Source organism: Vipera berus, assembly GCF_964194415.1.
Source record: "Vipera berus genome assembly, chromosome: 3".
Classification (NCBI taxonomy): Eukaryota; Metazoa; Chordata; class Lepidosauria; order Squamata; family Viperidae; genus Vipera; species Vipera berus.
In genome coordinates this window covers 115,969,139-115,993,325 of record NC_138204.1, presented here as the reverse complement: position 1 = coordinate 115,993,325, position 24,187 = coordinate 115,969,139, and the positions used below count along the sequence as shown (strand labels likewise).

Here is a 24,187-nt window from a genome sequence, read left to right as displayed (position 1 = left end):
CCTCTCTGGGACCCTCCCCTCTGGCAAGGCCTCCGTCTCCATCTGAAGGCCGACAGGAGCAGCCTGTGATTAGCTGGGCTGGGAGTGAGCCAGAGCAGCTGCAGCAGATGGAGAGTAGCGGAGATGAATCATGGCTAGATCCCCGAGAACGGCGCAGCGCCAAGCATTTACAGCAGCGTAGGAAGAGTAGGAGGGTCAGGGATTAGCTGAGTCACTGAGCCACACCCCACAAGGTACAAAAGGGGGTGTGGCTGCTCAGGACTTTGTGACGAACAATAATTTAATCAACCTCTGGTCACATCTTCGGAATTCTGTCGGATTTACTACCTGTTTTAAACCCTGGCCTGAATTCTTGACAACGCTTCTGTACTTTTGTTTCTGGACTGTTTGCTTGTTTGCTTGGACTCATTTTGAGTAATTGTTTGGAAGTTATGGACGCTTGAGGTAAAGAGCCTATTTTGGCTGACTGTTTGTATTTTGCTGCCAAGGCCTTATCAGAAGGCAATTACTAAAGCCTGAGAAATTAACCCTTGCTAGTCGTGCCTGCTTGTCTGTCTGTTTGTACCCCCAGGGGGGGAACAGAACAGTCTTCTAAGACAACCCATCTGAACAGGAATCCTCATCCCCCAGCAGCAGAATGCTTTCCTTGTCACCCTACAGAGAAAACTGATAAAAGAAATGGAGCCTTAAGCCCTACTCCTGACGTTTCTCTCCCCCCAAATGAGACTTAGTTCCACCAGTCTACTGGTCTAGTGGACGGATTTGAAAGCAGAAATTCTTTCAACCTGCCTGAACAGATCTAATGTGCAATGATGAATGAAATATGTTAATCTGATATTTTTAGAGATTTGGGACATGTGACCTGACGCTCTATTAGGTGATGAGGAGTCTCTGACACTATATCTTCTGAAATTTCACTGCGAGCAAGAGGAAAAATAATAAGGAGCTATGTAAATTGAGTTGCACAGACAATTCTATATCTTGGGAAGTCTTTAATTCAAAAATTATTTTATCTGTCCAGAAGCTGTTTACTCACACATTTCCCATTAAAAAAAACACAATTCGGTGAAACCCAAAAGCACGTCTGAGATCAGAAGATGGTAATGCCAATTCTTTAATGATCCAGCATGTTCACCAAACACCCAGAATAAAACAGTATTGCATCTTTATGAAAAAGAATGTGCTGTATCGATTAATGATTCCTAGCTACTAGCTACACAATTATTCCAATTTACATAACATCATTACACTTTAGCTTTGTTTAGAACTTATTATGTAAACAGCCTTCCATATCAGGGAGAAAATTACTGCAATTTAATGGTTCAGTAACTATTCCCAAATGAATCCTAAGCATGTAACTTTGTCCCCTGATGCTTTCCTTTTTAAAGAATAGCACAGATTGTGATTAAGTATGTTGCTCCAATTACATTGTCTGTTCTAGCTTCGTCAACAGAGCTTGTTTTGTTTGTAGGAGAGCTATAATTGGCTATATTTATTTACCTTCAGAGGAAAGATCCATAATTTTAGTGAAACTTGGGGCTGAACGCTTGAAGATCTTTGTTCTGTCACCCCCTACAACCACATCAGGTCCAAGGAATGAGACTAGCACTCCTAAGCTTTGCAGTGTCACAGCCACTAGAGAATCACTAGTATCTCGCAAGCCAAGTAAAACCTAGAATAAAGATATTCTGTCAAATGGAGTTGGCTTCCTACTCCCCCACCCTTTAGTTACAACAACAACAATGTAGGTCTGAAAAATCCCTTTCTTAATAGCTATAGTACTCAGGTGGAAGACATATCCCAAAAGGTAGTTTTTTCAAGCGTTTACTACCACAACAATATTTTCAAGCTAGTTTGGCTATAACTCATCCAGATTTATCTGCTTTGTGTAGATTTAGAATTGAATATTTATACAAAAAAGTTTTGAAATACCAAATACTTGTTCCCACTTCTGACTGCCCAGCACAGATAACACTAAGTGGGTGTAACTATGTAAACAAGAAAAGGTGGATAAAAGGGAAAATCAATCCAGATGGAAATGATGGCTAGAACTTCAGAATCATATTCCTGAAGAGAAATGAAAAAGACTGGTTGACTTTATCTTTGTAAATAATCTCACTGCAGAAATCAACAATCCTTAATAATTCTATTTATTAGAAATAAAATCCCCTCCCCCACGCACACATAATTACCCACGTCTTGAAATTACATTACCTTACATTATCTAGCACAGGCATCCACAGCTAGTCACAATAACATGATAAAACATGCATCGTGATATCATGACACAAACTCCATCCTTTCCTACTTGTATCACACTAGCATACTTGTTGCATGTAAGTACTTCAGAGATAGAGTCGAGTTGTGAGGTTGCAATATACAATTTGTCACTTGACCTGCTATGGTCCAAATGCTGAACTGTTTAATTTAGAACATGGTAATCAAATGAATTGGCAGATACTATAAATAATAAGAGCAAGTATCTGAAATGGTGGGGTGGAGGGAGAAACAACTGTTTCACTTAAGAGGTGAATAGTATCCTTGTCTTGCCCTCCTCCATGTGTAAAGGATGCAATGTAGAGTCTCCTCTGTCCATGAAGGCTGTCTGCTGGAATGAGAATGCTCAGCATCCCTAATCCCTTGAAAGTTTCGATGGCAAAGTTTCCTTTACTCACTGTCTATATAAGAGCCACTGAACTAGAATGTACTACAAAGTAATGCATAAGGTGACTTGTGCCTGCAGCCCAGCACAAAAGTCAATCATACATAAATCAGTCGTGTAAGTTTGGAGTTCTTTTTTGCAAACAGAAAGAAAAAGCAGATTAAATATTCATCCTAACAAAGTATTATTTTATGATCAATTCATTGATTTATTGCAGAGTTTTATGCTTCCAGAATGTTACATCATTCTCCCTGTGTGTTTAGCTATATGTATGTATGATGTATCCTATCCTGCCCTTTTTGGGGTATATGGCCTTAGCCAATTTATATATCCACACACACACACAAATGTCTGTTTGTCCATCTGTATCCTCTATCTCATATGCATAGATAGGTTGGGGGAAAAAGCCTCCTGAACTGATCTCGGTTAGCCCTACCTGACAAAGTAAGGAAGCAGGGCAATATGTACAATGTTTTTCACCTGTGGCAATATGATGTTTTTCAGCTCTTTCTGTGTAAACAGTTCTGCATAGGCATCTAGGTGAGACAGCAGTACCATCCGAACGTGTTCTTCGTGTACCTCAAAGAGTTTCAACAGCACTGGGCTGACATGTGCTTGGAACACAGCTGGAGACAGCAGGCCATTGATCTGGCTGTCACTCAATTTATCTGGGGTGAAGAAATCGGAAAGTTAACATGATGCCAGATAGAACTGGCAATTCAAGGTTGTTTTCACAACTATTATTTATTTATTTATTTATTTATTTATTTATTAATGGGATTTATATCCCGCCCTATCTCCCGAAGGACTCAGGGCGGCTAACAACAAAACATATAATAAGTACAGAAATTAAGATAAAAATAAAATTAAAATCATCTGTGCAATAAATTAAAATTAAAAATTAAAAATAAATTAAAAATTGTAAATATAATTAAAATGCCTGTCAGTCCAGGTCAGCCAGGTGGAAAAGGAGTGTTTTGAGGCCGCGGCGAAAGGACCGGAGATTTTGGGCCATCCGAAGCTCAGGGGGGAGCTGATTCCATAGGACTGGCGCTCCCACAGAGAAGGGCCTCCCCCTGGGGGTCACCAGCCGACATTGCCTAGCTGACGGTACCCTGAGGCCTTCTCTGTGTGAGCGTACTGGGCGATGGGAATTCATTCCCGGCAGCAGATGGTCCTGCAAGTATCCCGGGCCTAAGCCATGTAGGGCTTTAAAGGTAAGTACCAGCACCTTAAATCTCACCCGGAGGGCAACCGGTAGCCAATGCAGCTCACGCAGGAGGGGTGTAATATGGGAGTATCGGGGTGCTCCCATCACTACCCGTGCAGCTGCACTCTGCACCAGCTGAAGCCTCCGGGTGGTCTTCAAGGGCAGCCCCATGTAGAGAGCATTACAGTAGTCTATACGGGAGGTAACGAGTGCGTGGGTGACTGTACGTAGGGCATCTCGGTCCAGAAAGGGGCGCAATTGGTATATTAGGCGAATCTGGGCAAATGCCCCCCTAGCCACGACTCCAATATGATCTTCAAAACTGAGTCGTGAATCTAGGAGGACGCCCAGATTGCGTGCTCTATCAATGGGAGGTAACATCTCTCCTCCTATAGTCAAAGATGGAACCTCTTGGACTAAACGAGATGACGGTATGTAGAGCCACTCAGTCTTGGCCGGGTTGAGTCGAAGCCTGTTCTTTCCCATCCAAATCTGTACCGCTTCCAGGCAACGGGACATCACGTCGAGGGCATCACTGGGTTGGTTCGGGGTGGAGATGAAAAGCTGGGTATCATCAGCATATTGATGATATTTCACCCCGAAGCCACGGATGATCTCTCCCAGCGGCTTCATATAGATGTTGAACAGGAGGGGCGAGAGCACCGATCCCTGAGGCACTCCACAACTAAGGGGCCTAGGCCTTGACCTCTGCCCCCCTGCTAACAATAGTTACCCACAACTATTTCATTTTACATTTATAACTATTTAAAATTAAAAACTAAAAGCCTTTAAAAAGATCTGTTGCCTTGTTCAACATTTGAAGCCACTACCGGTACGTGAAAAACAAAACAGAAAGCTACTTGCTTACTGGGACCAATGGGAAGGAAGGAAGAAGTCAGTATGGCAACTTCCATTAACCTCTAAGAACAAAAACCCCATTAGCACATTTAGATCAACCATTATCTCAGTGAGAGTTAGAAAATCAGGATAGAAAACATGGAAGAGGTGAAAACAGCCATAACAACTTTTGTCCCCTAATGTATGTGACCTGGTTAATCATATCCTGTGGCACTTCATCTGGGGCATTCCAACTCTCAGACTGAATGCATGCTGGAGAGATAGTATTCAGTGTTTACCCTTCTTGGGCCCTAAAAGATGAGGAAGAAAACTCTTCACAGCTACTGGCTCAGCAAACACAAGCTGATTGAGCAGGAGAGGCACCAAGCGCAAAGCAATCAACTTCTCCGACAGGCCAGCCACTCTGTCTAGCAGGAATCTGTGTGAAGAAAGAAACTGGTCAGTGCCTCAGACAGTTTCTACATTTATATTTTACATTTACCACTTCTCACCTCCAGCATTAAAAAGCAAACAAACAAACAGATCAAACCCTTTGAATATAAGAACAAGCTCCATAATTTCTTCCACTGTTCTCTATCCCCAAATGTAGAAATATAGTTTTGCAGATATGAACCTATTAATAACCTGGAAATTGAATCTGTCAAGCTTGCACTTTTTTAAAAAAATAACCACGTTATTCTTGTCCACCAAATCATACCAAAAAGGCAACCAAAGACACATAATTAAATATATAAGTTCCTTACTGTATTCCCTCCACCCTCCTCAATAACAAGACACAACGTGTGCCAGACTTGTGGAACCGTTTACCGGTTGAGCTCCGGATGGCGCCCGACCTTCGCTCCTTCCGACGGGATCTTAAGACCTACTTGTTTGAACAAGGTGGCCTGGCCTGATGGGTTTGGGGTTTTATTATTGCTTTTAATGTATTTTAACTTATTGTTTTAAGGTATTGGGCACTTTGTTTAATCTTTTCTTAATTTTTGTATTAGTATTTATTGCCCTGTTCACCGCCCTGAGTCCTTCGGGAGAAGGCCGGTATACAAATAAAATTATTATTATTATTACTTCTCCACATGAAGGCACAACTATGGATTTGAAGTCTCTAATTCATGATATCTGACCAGTAGGAAATTCATATACACAACCCCACAGAGGGTGCTAATTTGGTCTAGAACATTTGTAGATTACAAACACCTTATCAATAGGTCATCTTCCTGAATGTCTCAAGCAATACTAGCTATATACTTTGAGCATGTACTTTTTGCATTGGTAGATGATGCCATTTCCTATTTTATGTACATTCCATAGAAAATATTATTTCTTTGTAGTGGAACTGGAAAATGGCTGGGAATGTTCATGCAGCCATTCTTTTTTGATAATTGATATCAACAGATCGAAATTCCCCTATTAAAGCAACTTTGAAGATTAAATTTATCTCTCTTTCAAATAGCCAAGAAAGCAGAGCATTTTTTTTTATGGAGAGCATTCCATAATATACAAAGAAATAATGAGAAAAATCCTTTCACATATTACATCCAAACAGGCCTCAGTGAATAAAGGTGCCCCCAAAATGGTTAAGGCATCAGGATAGAAACTGGGAGTCCCAGAGTTGTGGTCCCACCTTAGGCATGAAGTCACTCTCTCTTAGTGTTGAGAAGTCACTCTTGGACCAGTCACTCTCTCTTAGCCTTGAGAAGTAAACAATGGCAAACCCCTTCTGAAATCTTGCCATCAAGACTGATTCAAAGGCACAGGGAAAAAATATATCTTGAAGCCAAGAATTGTTTAGCAGCCTAATTTATCATACCCACATATGCTTCTGGATACTCTTCCTAATAAATAAAACAACTTTTATATCATTCGTTTGCAAATTATTTTTATGTCTTGAAAAATGACACCACTTTCAAATAACTTTAATGAAAGTCTATATGTTCATTCGTGTGCACATTTTTATGAAAATGCCAATAAAATGCTAATTATTTCAACTATATCAAGTAACATAGGTAAGTAGCAGAATACCCAATTCTAATGTAAAAGGTTTCAAGTTATTCTTTTTCACTGGATAGGTAAAGTACTGCAGAAAAGAATGACACATATTATTGATTCAGACACAAGTTTCTGATCTATTTATCAGAATATAATACAGCAATGAATTACTATCATAATTAGCTTTAGAACGGCCACTTTGAATTTTTTTTTCTAGATTTTAGAAGATGACCACTTGCACAAAATGGTAAAAAGGAATTAGCTTCTTGTAATTTGATGGTGCTTCCCAATTTTTAGGAGGTTATCTGAACTATACATGAAATGTTTAGCATTTCCCAGTTATTTTTATTTTCAGTTTCTCAAGCAATAATCACTGTAGTCAATCAAACAACAACAAAGAACTTCATAAAATGCATTGGAAAGTAATACACAAAAGTAAGAAAACAGTCAACATTTATTCTTACTTGAAAAATTCTGTTTTTTCCTCCTCAGATTTCAGTGTTAAACTATTCAGAAAGCTCACAACTTCTAAGAAATCATTTCTGAAAAAGTTTAAATGGTTATTATTGAGCAAAGACATACAAAGAGAACAGAATAACATCCACACATAAAAATGACTCATCTGCAAACAGAAAGATGCAGTCATGTTCCACAGTGTAATGATACCAAAACACAAACTTAGAACAATTCATGTTAAATCAGCATCAGGCTCTGGCACAAGCTAGTTGTTAAAAAAAACAAAACTAACTACTTCACATCAGAAACTATGCTATAAAAACTGGGTGAATGCAGTAGAAAAATATGTAGACAACAATATTAATCATTCTTTTAATAAATGCTTATTTTGTCTATCAGTGTTGCTTGTGCATTGACCGCAGATTATGGCAAACATTAGAACTTTTCAAATCATTGCTCATATCTAACATATCACTGAGATTGAAGCAACTGCAGTTGCAGTATTATTTAGTTTCTAATGAAAAGAACAATAGAAATTAACTAAGAATATATTTATTTGTTATTATTCGACTCCTCATCAAATTTTCAGATGACACTAAACTGGCAAGAACAGCCAACACCCCAGAAGACAAGCTCAGGATCCAAACTTGAACAATGGGTCCTATCCTACAAAATGAACTTTAATGTGGAGAAAAGCAAAGTTTTACATTTAGGCAGGAAAAACCAAAGGTACAAGTACAGATTGGGCGAGACCTGGCTCGCTGTGAGAGGGACCTTAGAGTCCTAGTGGATGATCACTTGACTATGAGTCAGCAGTGTGTAGCCGCTGCCAAAAAAGCTAATACAATCCTGGGTTGTACAAACAGAGGTACAGAATCAAGATCACACAAAGTATTAGTACTGCTTTATAAAACCCTAGTGAGACCACATCTGGAATACTGAAACCAATTTTGGTCACCATATTACAAAAAAGATGTTGAGATTTTGGAAAAAATTCAGAGAAGAGCAACTAAGATTATCAAAGGCCTGGAGAATAAAACATGAAGAACAGCTGCAGGACTTGGGTTTGGCTAATCTAAACAAAGGAAGAAATAGGGGTGACATGACAGCAGTATTCCAGTATTTGAGAGGCTGCCACAAAGAAGAGGGGGTCAAACTATTCTCCAAAGCACCAGAGGGCAGGACAAGAAACAACGGTTGGAATCTGATCAAAGAAAAAAGCAACCTGGAATTAAGCAGAAACTTCCTAACAGTGAGGATAATTAAGCAGTGGAGCAGCTTGCCTTTAGAAATCATGGGGGCTCCATCACTGGAGGTTTTTAAGAAGAGACTAGACAGTCACTTGTCTGAAATGGTATAGGTTCTCCTGCTTGAGCAGGGGGCTGGACTAGAAGACCTCCAAGGTCCCTTCCAGATTCTATTCTATTCTATTCTATTCTATTCTATTCTATTCTATTCTATTCTATTCTATTCTATTCTATTCTATTCTATTCTATTCTATTCTATTCTATTCTTCTATTCTCACCCATGTTTAATTAGAAAACAAAACACGTTCAGTAAAGCTTTGACAAGTTGGTTTAGATTTCAGTAACATAGTTACCTAAAAAATTCATGACACAGTAGGTTGGACAGTGGGGAGCGGCATGTTAGATCTGGATTGAGTGAAGTGGAGTGCAATGTATGCTGAAAGCTGGAAAGTACATCCTCTGAAACTAAAACATAAAGTTTAATAATAAATTCTCTTTGAAACTAAAAGCAAAAAGATCTGTCAAAACAAGAGAGCACATTGAAAAATGAAAATGATTTATTCTTTTGCACCTTAAGCAAACATTAACTCTCCAGAACAGCTTCTTTTTTCCTTATAGTGGCTCTAAGGAAATGAACTAAATGAAGTTACAGGTACTGAAATGGCAATGAAATATAACAAGATTATTTCAAGGGAATGGAAGTGAAGAACAGGTTTTTCTACTTGAAAATTCTGAGAAAATAAATAAAGATGCACATATACACAGAAGAGTTTATAAGTTTATTTGCTCCACAAGTAAAAAAAAACAGAATTATTCTGTTTGGGATCAGGAAGGAAGATTCCAAATTTTAAAATTAAAGACAAAAAGCAACTTCACTAAAAATTGTCAACTTTTATATCAATTGCTGATCCAATCTATACAGCAGGATATTCAAACCACTGATGCCTTGGATTAATATTAAATGACATATAAGACTGATTTTTTAAAAACCTCTTCTAATGATTCTAATACACAATCCCTGAAGTTATTCACTGCCAGGTTTGTGTGAAGTGCAGGATTTTGTACAGAAACCTACTGTGTTTTAATTACCTGCTGAAAAAAATATCATGGCACAAATAATGGACAACTCAGTTCCTTCAGAGAGAGTTCTTAAGATTTTACATGGAGTTTTTATTTACTAAAATCGGAACTTTCTAATCTTGTGCTCTCTAGAGCAGAACGGGACGATTCACAATGGCCAGCTCAAAGCAGATGAGTGGGTGTGGCCAGGCAGCACCAGACAAGGGGGCGTGCTGGGTCAGCACAGATGATTTGGGGCAGCCAGGTGGGCTCAGGCTGGTGGGTGTGGCTGGGTGGATAGGATCTGGTGGACACATTGGCCAATTGGGTGTGGGGTGGAGTGGGCACATACGAGTGGGCACAGCTGGGTCAGCACAGATTACTCGGTGAGGTTGACTCAGAGTGGCCAATTGGGCACGGCTAGGTGGATGCACTGGGTAGGCATGGCCGGGTCAGGGTGGAACAAGTCACACCAGCCAACTGGAGGTGAGGACAACTTGGCACCCCACCAGCTCCTTGCCCCCCTGAATTGACAGCAGCCAAGCATGGAACTGGGTGTCATTTCATCCCACTCCAGCACTGCAACCTCAAAGGGAAAGAGACCCGCAAAGCCCTCCAAGGTCAGAAAAACTCACTTCCTGCCTCTGCTATTCCCAACAGCTGTTGGGTTGAGGCCAAGTGTTCTGTCCCAGCCTACATGAGTCCTTGTTATACTCACAAGGAGAAACCCCTCTTCCAAGAAACAGGCAGGAACCACAAGAAAAAACCAACCCCTTTTATTCTCATTTAATTGTCCAGTGATCTAGCCAAAACCTAATTAGCATGCTAATCAGAATGTCACTGTGTATTCAGTCAAATACTAACTGAAGTAAAGATATGTCTACAGCATTCCCACATTCAATTATAGAAGTTAGCAAATCAAAATATGAGATAGGCATATCACCTGGCAAGATTTATTCCTTAAATACTGAGCTTTCTCCATCATGCCCCTGCAACTTCCAAATAAACAGGAGATCCAGTTTTTGTGTGTGTGTGTGTGTGTGTGTGTGTGTGTGTGTGTGTGTGTCCGGGAGCTACTTGGCCTCAACCCAACAGCTGTTGGGAATGGCAGAGGCAGAAAGTGAGTTTTCTGACCTTGGAGGGCAGTGCCCCTCATTTGCCCCTTCACTGGGCAATGATGGAGAAAGCTCAGTTCTTCACTCCCACAATGATACATAGCAAGATTTGGGGAAGATGAGGTTTTGTCTCCCGTTGGGGAAGATATAAAACATGACAGCTCTAGAGATGCAGGTGGGCCAAAACCTCCCTTTTGATAGGATTGAGGGGGAACCGGTTTGTCCTCATACAGATCTTCACAGCCTCCAGTCTGGAGGAGGGCAACGGGGAACTTGTTTTCAGAGCAGTGGGTCAACCATCATTGGGCTCCAGTGTGGGCTCTGGGAGACTTCATGGGTTTCTCTCCCTTTGAAATTGTGGTGCTGGAATGGGGTGAACCTGCATCCAGCTGCATGCTTGGCTGCTGTCAGTTCAGGGAGGTAAGGAGCTGGTGGGGCACCAAGTTGTCCAGTTAGTCAGTGTGATTTTTTCCCCCACTGACCCAGCCATACCCACCCATCTGTGCCCATTTGGCTGCTCCGAGTCATTCGCACCAAGTCATCTGTGCCAACTCGTTCAAGCCCACTCATATGCACCAACTCACCCAGGCTTATCCAATTGCAGCAACTCATCCATGCCTACCCAGTGCACCCACCCATCCATGCTGACTTGGCCATTGTGAGTTGTCCTACCCCGCTCTAGAGATGGTGGTCAACAAAACCAATATTAAAAGCCACAAGCAGAAACATGTTCCACAATTCCACTAAGCACTGTATATGAGAGTATTTCCTTTTATCCATTCTGAATTGTGAGCGCATTTACACTTGAGGCAATACATTCTATTTCCAAGAATTCTTACCTTCTTCATTTAAAAAAGTAAGCAGATTTTCAACCATTACACCAAATGAGTAGGCATCTCGGGAATGCCCATGACCTTCAGGAAGAAGCTGGAAGTCTACAGACTGGGGAATAAAAATATTATATGGAAGACCCTAACCATTTCCAAAACATTATCTTTAAATATATCATACTTCCTTAAATATTTAAAAATATACAATATGTACATCTTTCTATTAAATACAAAGAGTACCATATTAGAGAAAAATTACCAAAACAAGGAGACTTTATTTTAAATAAAAAAAAATATGCACAGAGTATTGAAGAAACAGCATATAATCTAGGAGGAGCTGTTTGACCTACAATAAGACTCAGGCCAGAGTCACGGCACTTGGTAAGAGATACATTAACCAAATAACTTTTTTGGTTCTGAAATCAAGGGAAGAAACCCTTGTAGTGGGTGAGTAAAAGGTAAAAGGTAAAGGTTCCCCCGCACATGCATGCTAGTCGTTTCCGACTCTAGGGGCCGGTGCTCATCTCCATTTCAAAGCCGAAGAGCCAGCGTTTGTCCAAGGACGTCTCCGTGGTCATGTGGCCGTCATGACTAGACGCCAAAGGCGCACGGAACGCTGTTACCTTCCCACCATAGTGGTCCCTATTTTTCTACTCGCATTTTTACGTGCTTTCGAACTGCTAGGTTGGCAGAAGCTGGGATGAGTAACAGGCGCTAACTCTGTTATGCGGCACTCAGGATTCGACCCGCCAAACTGCCGACCTTCTGATCGACAAGCTCAGCGTCCTAACCCACTGAGCCACCACGTCCCTATCTTTGATTACTATACATGTACAATTAAACCCACATTAACAAAAACTATTTTTTCAAGTTATCTTTTAGATTGGTCTCAGCAGAGTTCTTCTGTATAAACAATGATAACATTTACCTGTTCTTCAGGTGGAATTCCTGCCTTCTCTCGTATTGCCTGAATACTATGCAGAAACTACAATGGGTGAAACAATGGAAAGCCATATTAATGTAGAAGAACTTGTGTCACAAAGACAAGCTACAGAAACCTATATATGTTATCTTTGTCCTTTCCTTACCACACATCTAAATATTTATTCAAACAGCATTTCTCTACCCCTCTACTCTCGATGCATTATCTGACACTCCAAAATCCCAATGCATCATTTAAAGCTATGTTGCATATAACCCAAAACTTCTGTAATAAGATTGCGAAATGAGCAAAATCATTGACCCTAAAAGACAATGTAATTTGTCTGAGAGTAACAGGAAGTGCAACTGATGTATACTGGATATTAAATATTGATTACTACTGAAAGTTAATAGTAGATTCTGTCCCATCTCTGTTCACTGTACACTTCGCAAAAACAGAAGTCAGGTATCATTCTTACAACCTTAATTGAGAATAGTGTAATTTCACTTTTCTTATTTGGTCAAAGCTGGGAAAGCCAAATCCTCAAATGCCACAGCAATTAGAACATTGTAGTGAATCCCAATTTTAAATTATTTTATATCAAGGGCCCACAGGAGATCATATTCTTTCATCTTTAGCAAAGTAGTGTCTTCATTAGAGCTAAATATATGTATGTCATTGCAAGGTTGCAACAATATCCCTACATAATTGTTCATTGAACCTTATCAATTAGCTTCGTGTCTTCTTGTTCAGTGTTGTTAGTTTGGGGACCCTACTAATAGCTCTGAAAAAAGAAATAAGGCAACACGACTGGCTAATAAACTCACACAAGTTGGAATCTAAAAATATCCAAACTATTCAAGAGAGTGGAATGCAACAGTGAAGACCATTCAAGGAACAGGAAGTAGTTCCCTTGTATGTGACAACAGAATAGGGTGTTTGACTCTACCTCTGCTGTTGCTTCATTCTGCTTGCAGACAGTTTCCATGCCTCCTAATTTCCAATGTCCATCCTCACTCACAAATACAGAGGATAAGCAGATATTATTGTGGGTTAGGTTTCCCTAGTAGGTGTTTTTAAAAAGATAAAAAAAATACATAGTAAGACTGGGAATAGTTAAATATAAAAGTCTTGTTAGTACTAATTAGATATCCTGAGACAACAGAGGACAGCAGTCAAAACAACAGAGGAACTTTATATCCCACTGGAGAACTAGAAAGTAAGGAGTGTTATGTCAGGCTAAGTTTATACTAATCAGTTTATTACTCACACACATCTAGACAAGACAAAACAACAGGGTAGGCTGCTTAGAGTTTGCTTGCTTTAGTAGTGGAAAAACTATTCATCAATAACCACTAAAGAAAATAATTAAGGACACTATGCTCAAATATAGCTCCAAATACGAAGAACTGAAATCCATAGTTCTATCTTTTCAGTTGCCTATTCCATTGAGTACCTATATTTATTCTGCCACTTCTTATACTTACCGTATATACTTGAGTATAAGCCGACTCGAGTATAAGCCGAGACCCCCAATTTCACCCCCAAAAACTGGAAAAAGTTATTGACTCGAGTATAAGCCGATCCGCCGTTCTGCAAGCCTCCGCCACCGGCGGAGGCTGGATCCGCGCTCTGCAAGCCTCTGCCGCCAGCAGAGGCTCGATCCGCCATTTTGCAAGCCTGAATACACAGGAATACCCTGTGTGGCCGTGGCTCTCGGGGAAGCCCTGGCTGTCCGCTTCCTCGCTCCACGCTGCCATTCGGGGCCCGCGCGTTCCCCGGGCAAATCGCGGCGCCCAGCAGGCGAGGAAACACGCCCGCTCCAGTCGCCCCCCCTTCCCTCAGGAGACGCGAAGCAAGTGACCGCCCGGAGCTTACCGAGGACTTGCGCGCGGCCGAGGCTTCGGTGCTTCCAGGATCGCGCGCACCTCTCCCAAGCCGCCGCCGTCCGGAGACCTGCCGAAGTTTGGGGAGGTTTGGGGAGGTGCGCGCGCACCTCCCCAAACCTCCCCAAACGTCGGCAGGTCTCCGGACCTCCGCGCCCTGCCTGCCTGCTTCTTTCCGCTGCGGAAAGAAGCAGGCAGGCAGGGCGCGGAGGTCCGGAGACCTGCCGACGTTTGGGGAGGTTTGGGGAGGCGCGCACCTCCCCAAACCTCCCCAAACGTCGGCAGGTCTCCGGACTTCCGCGCCTTGCCTGCGTGCTTCTTTCCGCTGCGGAAAGAAGCAGGCAGGCAGGGCGCGGAGGTCCGGAGACCTGCCGACGTTTGGGGAGGTTTGGGGAGGTGCCCAAACCTCCCCAAACGTCGGCAGGTCTCCGGACCTCCGCGCCCTGCCTGCCTGCTTCTTTCCGCTGCGGAAAGAAGCAGGCAGGCAGGGCGCGGAAGTCCGGAGACCTGCCGACGTTTGGGGAGGTTTGGGGAGGCGCGCACCTCCCCAAACCTCCCCAAACTTCGGCAGGTCTCCGGACGGCGGTGGCTTGGGAGAGGTGCGCGCGATCCTGGAAGCACCAAAGCCTCGGCCGCGCACAAGTCCTCGGTAAGTTTTTTTGTTGACTGGAGTATAAGCCGAAGTGGAATTTTTCAGCCCAAAAAGTGGGCTGAAAAATTCGGCTTATACTCAAGTATATACGGTACTTTAAGTACACAAGACATCTAGGGCCAGATAATTATTTCCATGACCAAGTATGTCATGGAAATTATTAACATTATAAAATTGTGCTTCCTCAGGGTGCCGTCGGCCAGGCAATGCCAGCTGGCGACCCCCAGGGGAAGAGCCTTCTCTGTGGGCGCACCGACCCTCTGGAACGAACTGCCCCCGGAGCTGCGGATGGCCCCTGACCTTCGGTCCTTCCGCCGTGACCTAAAGACCTGGTTATTCCAACAAGCGGGCCTGGACTGATCATAGTTTTTAAATTTGGTTTTTTATTGGTTTAAATTGTTCTTATTTCTTATATTGTTTAATCCTCTTTTAATTTTTGTATTTATATCTTTTAACTTTTTATTGTTGTGAGCCGCCCTGAGTCCTCAGGGAGAAGGGCGGCATATAAATTTAATAAATCTTAAACCTTAAACCTTAATTAGAAGAAATTCATCTCCAGTCTCCAGGCACAAATCAAATTCATGCTGTTATTCCTATCCAATATCTCCTGCATTGCTTCTTATTCTTTATTCTCTTCACCAACTTTTTTTATCCCACCTTAACAAAATCTAATGTAAAATCCAGAATAAAGTGTAAAGCCTAATAAGACTTTTTAAATTATTAACATTATAAAATTGTGCTTCCTCTGGGTTTGAAACAAAGCATAAGCCAAATGAATTTATTTGATTTTGAAAACATTTTGCCCACAAATCAAATAAAAAGCCCGATATAAAATAGTAGCTTAAAAAAATGGAAGGATAAATAAATCTCACTCTGAGATTTATTCCAGAGCTGCCTGTCCTCATAACATTGGTTTGTTTTGAGGGAGGAATCATTGCTTTTTTCACTCTGTACAAGTATAGGTGGACTTTTTTCCCCAATTCTTGGACTAGTAGGCAATTTACATTTATGTTTCTTTTACTCTTACTTCACCAAGGGCGACCTCCTGGGCACAAAAAATAGTGTCTGCAATTTAATTAAACTACAGAAGGAACACAACCACCTCCATGAGCAAGCCTTTAAGTCAATTTCATCATCCCTATTTAAAAAGCCCACTTTGATATTCCCTCCTTATATAAATACGATCCTAAATTCTTGTTCACCTGTCTCCCAGCCCCTAGCTTAGGTGAGCATTACACTGCCCTGTCCTGTCCTGCCCTGCAACCTGTAACCATTGTCAAAGCAACACTGAAAATGATTGGTTGTAGTAATGCTGACATATTCTTCCAACAACCCAACAATGACTTTTTAATTTAATTAGAATGCTTGACAACGAGATGGCTCCTTCTTCTGCAATACAACAACTGCTTATTCTTTCAAAGACCACATAAATATTTATTTATTTTAATTCCATTTATATCCCGCCCTTCTCCGAAGACTCAGGGCGGCTTACAAGCTTAGCAGTAGCCTTCATTCTATGTATCTGCCTGCTTATTAGGGCTTTCACACACACCCCAAGCGGCATTATATATATAATGAATATATATAATGAAAATATGATAGTGGCAATTAATTTTCTATTATTTGGATAAGATTGAAAGGATTTTTCTTATTCTGGAAACTATGACAGCTTTAAGGAGTAGAATGATATTTGAATTATCATTTTTGAATTCCCCTCTTGGTTAGCTTGGCAGATAAGTGATTAGCTCATGAGTTTTCTTTGTCTCTTCTCAACGTTCTCAGGCTAACAAAAGTGATGGTCAAAGGATGGTTCCAGAATAGAGACGAAACAGAATGAAAACTGTGCTCTGGGCACATTCCCTAAATCAGGCCTATGAAAAATTCTTTTAGCTTCCAAAAATGCAGATATGTAAAAATACAGCATAATGTGATCTATCTTCCATTAGGTGACACAAAATTATGTTAAAAAAAAAACTAAAGCAGCAAAAAGAAACACCCTAACATATGATAAGACACACGAAATATAGTGTTAAAAGTAACAAATTAACAAAGCCTATCTCCATATGTCTCTGTCTTTATTTTGATTGGAAAGTGCTTAATCCGTCACACTCACCCGATCATGAAGAAACACCAGAGCCTGCAAAACATCGTAGATTCCAGCACATAACTCTGAAGGAGAGAGAGTCTCCAGGACCTTTTCCAGTGGTTGCACATGCTCTGTAACCAGGTGAATTCCATCTACTTCCACAGTACATGAAAGGAAGCGCAGAAGGCAAGGGTGGCGTAAAGTTTTCAAGTGCTTTCAAAATGCAAACAAAACAAAACAAAACAAAAAACACACACCACTCAGTATGACGTACGTATTATTATATCCACACACTTCATATCCAATAGTGAAAGGAGAAGAAGACAAATATTATCAACTTCCTTTCCATATGGTTGCTAAACAAATTGAATATTTCGTTAGAATATTCGGACAAACTTAATTCTAATTTGCTCTCTAGCAATCAGAACTTCCACCTATATATTGGTTTCAAATTCTATGAGACAAAAAATCCTGGTATTCCAAAATCCTACTTTTAAATAACATCTAATAGGTGATTTACATCTCACAAACAATTCTATGAAATGTTTTAGTCTCTAGCAGCAAATGCTCTATACAGTATGCAAAATGTCTGCAAAATCACTCACTAACAATCCAAATAATATAAATGCAGACACAAAATCAAAACCTTTAGGATTCCCCAAATACAACAGTTCTGACATTTACTTCTTGCAATTTGTCATAGCCTCTATTTGAGATATATAATAATTTTAACTCACTCTTCTTAAAAGTAATTCCATATGCTCAATCCATATATTTACAAAATCAGAGTACTTAAAACTTTCCCAATTATATTTAAGAACATGTTACAAGAAATTACACCCTATAGTCAGATCATGCATTTATTTCTTAAAAAGAGATTAGAGTAATTGAAAAGGCACTAATAAAATTACAATTGGCAGAGCTTTTTTGAGCTCACCTGACCTGAAAATATTTAAAATTATTTTGAAGACCACAGGTAATGCAAATTGAACAATTTCACCTTCCCTTACTATAGATATGTAAAACTGATGATGTCACCTAGTTATGAGGTAACAAGTTACCTAATAAAACATATTTAAGCAAACAACACTCAGAGAGCACTAAGAACTCCACATATGCAAAATATTTTGAGACCAAAATGTCCAAATACTGAAACATCGCATTCAATTTTATTTAAAGGGTTCTGATGTCAGAATGGTCTATTTGTAGGTGGAATACTTCCAATAAAATTAAAGCACATCTTGAAAACTGAGGAAAATATTCTGGTGTTAGAACATTTCAGCCTTGAAATTTTTTGCCCATATCTATTTCTTATATAAATGAAAGCATGTATATTTCTTTTCATTCACTGAATTAAAAACGTATTTCTAAACCACAGACATTTCGGGGAAGGGCTTAAACTCACAGCTAATCTGCCTGAACTTATTTAATAAAATTCAGATAGTCTTCAACTTACGACCATAATTGAGCCCAGAATTACAGTCATAAGTTTTTGTGATCATTAAGTGGGTCATCATGTGACCACACCCAATTTTGCCAACTTTTTTGTGGCAGTTGTTAAGTGTTAAGTTGTTAAGTCATTAAACAAATCCATTTTATCCCATGGGCATTTTTTTGGTGGAAACTGAAAGTAAATGCCAAAAACTGGCAAAAAATGTCAACAATTGCAGTCACGTGACTGTAGGGTGCTGCAAATGGCCATAAATGTGAGCCAGTAGCCAAATGCCCAAAATGCAATCCCATGACCGGATATGGCTGTTGAAATTTTGAAATCGAATGAGGGGTACCTGATGGTGGGGGGGGGAGGGGAGAGAGCCTGGTGTCTGTTGTAACTTTGAATGGTCGTTATGCGACCGGTCATTAAGCAAATATTACCGCAACATAAGAAAGTGTACAATTTCTTCTGCAATGCTTATAATTTTATCACTTTACTAAATAACGGCCAACCAATCTAAAACAGTTACAAATCAAGAATACTTTTATCAGTCACAGTGATACATAAACAAAAGTCAAATCCTCAGATATTTATGTAGTTATAAAACTTTCTAATTATATCACACAAAATTAAGTCATCAGTGCTGGATGATCTGTCAACAATATTATGTAAAATGGCCAGTTTCTACAAATATTTATCAGTGTCTGAGAAACTTCCTGACAGTGAGGACAATTAACCAGTGGAACAGCTTGCCTCCTTCAATCGTGGGCGCTCCATCACTGGAGATTTTTAAGAAGAGGCTAGTCACTTGTCTGAAATGGTATACCGTAGGTTGTCTTGCTTGAGCAGGGGGCTGGACTAGAAGACCTCCAAGGTCCCTTCCAGCTCTAATTCTGCAGCTAATTCTCTAATTCTTCATTCTGCAGCTGAGAATAGAGCTCCAGACTGCCTTTCGCAGTCAGAGGTCTTTCCGGAAGGCCTATGCAGCCGAGTATTGAGCTACGGATTGAAGCCACAGCTCAGTTCTCAGCTGCAGAGGCCTTCCAGAAAGGCTTCTGACTGCAAAATGCAGGCCTGGGGATGCCACAGAAGTGGGCCGGCAAGGAGGGGCAGGTGTTGACTCATGGGAGGCCTGGAAAGCGGGTATGAAGCCTGTGGGGCTCCACCCCCTCAACCCAGCTTGATTTTTAGGCGTGCGCCTCGCCCAAAAACTAGGGCTTATTTTTGGGGTAGGGCTTATATTAGCCCCACCCGCAAAAATCAAGCTAGGGCTTATTTTCAGGATAGATCTTACTTTTGGGGAAAGACGATAACCATTATTTTCTTCCCATTCCTAGCTCTGAATGTAAATAGAACATAAAATGCTAAGCATAATATAATTGCTAATTACTTGTGAGAATATAGTCACTGTGTTTTGTAAAACATGGTTTATATTTTAATGTTTCTACAAACCCAATAAATATATTCAATAAATTGTAACAAAACAACAATGATCAAGTATGTTGTGAATCTAACCATAATTCTGTCAGAATAATACCCTATGTAGGGACGCGGTGGCTCAGTGGGTTCGGACGCTGAGCTTATCGATCAGAAGGTCGGCAATTTGGCGGGTCGAATCCCGAGTGCCGCGTAACAGAGTGAGCGCCTGTTACTCGTCCCAGCTTCTGCCAACCTAGCAGTTCGAAAGCACGTAAAAATGCGAGTAGAAAAATAGGGACCACTCCGGTGGGAAGGTCACAGCATTCCGTGCGCCTTTGGCGTCTAGTCATGCCGGCCACATGACCACGGAGATGTCCTCGGACAAGCGCTGGCTCTTCGGCTTTGAAACGGAGATGAGCACCGGCCCCTAGAGTCGGAAACGACTAGCACACATGTGCGGGGAAACTTTTACCTTTACCTAGTGACACATTCTATGTTCTACATCAGTAATCACTAGGAATTAAGCTCAACTTTACTTTTTGTGCTGCTATTTCAAAGGCCACGTGTCTTTTCCCCATAAACTGCCCTTGAAATTTCTACTGAAAAGAGATTTCAGACATTTCTATGCAAATAGTAATAATAAATATTTAAATACCTTGGCAGCTCTGTTAACATTGTCTTCATTCTCTCTACTGTAAACAAACACTGAAGCAGGTTTGTCATGCTGCAATATTGCTGAATAAATATTGACTCCAGAAGGTAGTGCAAATGAAGGTTCTTCCACTGCATCACGCTTTAGAGCACTGCTCTCTGATCCCATTACCTAACTCGAGGTGTCTTGGAATATATTTTATAGTAGCAAAGAAGCTTTAAAGAGAAATGATTTCAGACAAATTAGTCCCAATTAATATTAGCGTAAAATTCCTTATGTTCAGCAGCATTCATAACAAATTGTGATTATGCCATAATGCAGATCTTACAATTACATACTTAGTGTGAATCATTTGCATAATCAGAAACCTATGTGTTAGTATTTACATGATGCACATATTGTTTGATATCCTTTGAACAAAGCAGGAGGAACATTAAGAAAAGGAAACTTTTCACTCTTTTATGATGACAGATGTTTAGATCGCGCCCGACCTTCGCTCCTTCCGGGGCGATCTAAAGACTTATCTGTTTGAACAAGCCGGCCTGGCCTGATGGGTGATGGGCTTGGGTTTTACTGTTTTTTTAATGTATTTTAACTTATTGCTGTTGTTGGGCGTCTTGTTTAATTTCTTTTAATATTTGTATTCTTGTTTTTTAACATGCATTGCCCTGTTCACCGCCCTGAGTCCTTCGGGAGAAGGGCGGTATACATATAAAATTATTATTATTATTATTATTATTATTATTATTATTATTATTATTATTATTATTATTATTATTATTATTATTATTATTAATAATAATAATAATAATAATAATCTGACAATATACACAGAGTAATCCATATTAATCAGAGTAGGTCTTCCAGGTTAATATACCTATACAGTACTAACCGTGAAAATGTTTAAATGTTTAAATGTCTACCAATGTCTTGAACATAAACATTTCCAGTTTTTAAATATATCTTAAAGTAAACATGACATACTGAGAACAATTTCACTGAAAACACTGAAAAGTACATTCCACCAGAAATTTGTCTTTTTTGCCCTTTCTGGAAACAAAGAAGTAACTTTGTGCAGAATATGAAAAAAGTTTAGGTCAGTTTGCATGTGCCACTGAATCTCAGAATGAACAGAAGCTGACACAGCCTCTACATGGGACAAATTTAAATAGAAGAGATCTAAAACGCGCTTTCAAATCAACTATGAAGTCTTGTAAGAAAGAAAGATCAAGGTTTGGAAATGGTCTTCACAGAAACCAGATTTGAATAGAGTTGAAAATCTATGGGGAGAGCTCATATATACAGCACATGCCAAAAAGATAAAAGACCAAAGAATATTTTTTTGAGCTCTGCAAAGAAGGCAAATAGGCAAATAGAAACACTTAAGTCTCTTTAAGAAATGTACAAAAAAGGTTATTTCAGCCAGAGGCAGTTTACAAAGTACTGAGTTTCCAAGATTTCGCATCTGCCCTATACATTGTTTTCTTATTTTGAATTTGTAAGCAACTACACATAAATAGTAGGGATGCATTCAATTTTGCAAAAAGATAAATTTAAATTTGTAACAAGGCTATTGCCTTCTTTTCACCTAGGGATGCCTAAAGTGATTATGCTGAAGGAAGAAAATCAGCAGAAACAGAAAGTTTTAATTATTCATTTTTCCCCATGCATACAATATATGCATAAGTTTCTGGAATATCATGAATGTGCCTTTTTCATTGTATAAGCTATGACTAAGTAAAGGTAAAGGTTCCCCCGCACATGCGTGCTAGTCGTTTCCAACTCTAGGGGCCGGTGCTCATCTCCGTTTCAAAGCTGAAGAGCCAGCGCTTGTCTGAGGATGTCTCCGTGGTCATGTGGCCGGCATGACTAGACGCCAAAGGCGCACAGAACGCTGTTACCTTCCCACCGTAGTGGTCCCTATTTTTCTATTTATGTGCTTTTGAACTGCTAGGTTGGCAGAAGCTGGGACGAGTAACAGGCACTCACTCTGTTATGTGGCACTCGGGATTTGACCCGCCAAACTGCCGACCTTCTGATTGACAGGCTCAGCATCCTAACCCACTGAGCCACCGCGTCCCTCTAAGCTATGACTAGGGAGGGGGAAAAAACCAAGCAATTTTGCCAAAAAAAATAAGCAATTGCCTAGGTATAGTGCAAGACTTTTGCCTTTTTTTTTCAGTCAAAGAGAAAGGCAAATTTGTGAAGCCTGTAGAATAGATCAGGGCTTTTCAACCAGTGGTACGGGTACCACCTGTGATACATGGGCACCTGGCAGTAGTACACGACCATCCTAGAAAAGTGGTAGCAGGGGAGGGGAATGAGCTGAACCGGTGGCAGCACTGCACAAGCCTGAGCAAGAGACAGCTGGAGCTGCAGGGCTGTCAGGGCTCAGTGGAGGCGCCAGGATCAGTGCCAGGCTCCAGCTGGAGCTCGGTGTTGATCCTGGCGCTTCTGAACCCAGAAGAAGCACCGAACAGCTGGAATGTTGCAGCATCCCCAGGGTCTTGTGATTTACATTCAGATGCTTGGCAACTGATTCATATTTATGACGGTCACAGTGTCCCAGGGTCATGTGAAGTGACCAAAACCTGCTGCAACCACCCAGCAGAATGGGGGGGGATAAAAACCAAATGCCCCCACCATATCCCCACTGCCAATCCTCAACAGAAATGTTCACAACAATGAAAACCTCAGACAGGAGGAAGAGCGCCAACGGGCAGGCAGCCAGGTCTCTTGCTCGGCTGTGGCTTGGGGGACACTTTTTTCAGTGCCATTGTAACTTTGAACAGTCACTAAGTGAACTGTTGTAAGTCGAGGACTACCTGTACTTCATCACTTTTTTCCTTTTTTTTTTTTGGTTATCAAGTTTTTGACACCTTGCTAGGCGACTGGTGGTACTCGGATGTTGCCATAGCCTAAAAGTGGTACAATGGGTGAAAAGGTTGAAAAGCCCTGGAATAGATGTTGATGTTAAACTCAAAGGCAGATCTAGTAGTGGTTACATGGATTTGAACTTCACAAATTTGTCTCTTTCTCTTTGACAGAAAAAAAATGCAAAAGTTTCGCACTATGGTAACTGAAGTTCATTTCAAAATCAGTGATTGACCGTATGAATTAAAGCTCTTTGGTGGTTGCTTGTTTTTTTTGGCAAAATTGTTTGGGTTTTTTTCCCCTCCCTAGTCATAGGCTTATTATACAAGGAAAAAGGCACATTCATGATATTCCAAAAACTATTAAAGAACATTTTCTGTACTTAAATTAGCCAATAAGAATTTGTTACCAAAAAGATAAGTACAAGTTAGGGGTGACTTGTTAGGGGTAAGTACGAGGGGTCACATGATAGCAGTGTTCCAATATCTCAGGGGCTGCCACAAAGTAGAGGGAGTCAAGCTATTCTCCAAAGCACCTGAAGGCAGGACAAGAAGCAATGGATGGAAACCAATCAAGGAGAGAAGCAACCTAGAACTAAGGAGAAACTTCCTGACAGTTAGAACAATTAATCAGTGGAACCACCTGCCTCCAGAAGCTGTGAATGCTCCAACACTGGAAGTTTTTAAGAAGAGACTGGACAGCCATTTGTCTGAAATGGTATAGGGTTTCCTGCCTTAGCAGGGGGTTGGACTAGATGACCTCCAAGGTCCCCTCCAAATTATTATTATTATTATTATTATTATTATTATTATTATTATTATTATTATTATTATTAATT

At 40.5% G+C, this 24,187-nt stretch overlaps 1 protein-coding gene across 2 annotated transcripts in view; it reads right to left on the bottom strand.

Moving 5' to 3' along the window:
* The window catches only part of SCYL3 (SCY1 like pseudokinase 3), a 32,270-nt gene that overhangs the window by 5,352 nt on the left and 2,731 nt on the right, over window positions 1-24,187 (bottom strand). For both annotated transcript variants that reach the window (XM_081326149.1, XM_081326148.1), the window contains exons 2-11: window positions 20,479-20,690; window positions 16,997-17,182; window positions 13,295-13,408; window positions 12,352-12,408; window positions 11,433-11,535; window positions 8,773-8,884; window positions 7,181-7,258; window positions 5,009-5,148; window positions 3,143-3,330; window positions 1,501-1,672 (exon numbers count right to left, since the gene is read on the bottom strand). In XM_081326149.1, the coding sequence (XP_081182275.1) occupies window positions 1,501-1,672; window positions 3,143-3,330; window positions 5,009-5,148; window positions 7,181-7,258; window positions 8,773-8,884; window positions 11,433-11,535; window positions 12,352-12,408; window positions 13,295-13,408; window positions 16,997-17,182; window positions 20,479-20,643 (1,315 nt within the window). In that variant the 5' untranslated portion in view covers window positions 20,644-20,690. The remainder of the gene's footprint in view (window positions 1-1,500; window positions 1,673-3,142; window positions 3,331-5,008; window positions 5,149-7,180; window positions 7,259-8,772; window positions 8,885-11,432; window positions 11,536-12,351; window positions 12,409-13,294; window positions 13,409-16,996; window positions 17,183-20,478; window positions 20,691-24,187) is intronic.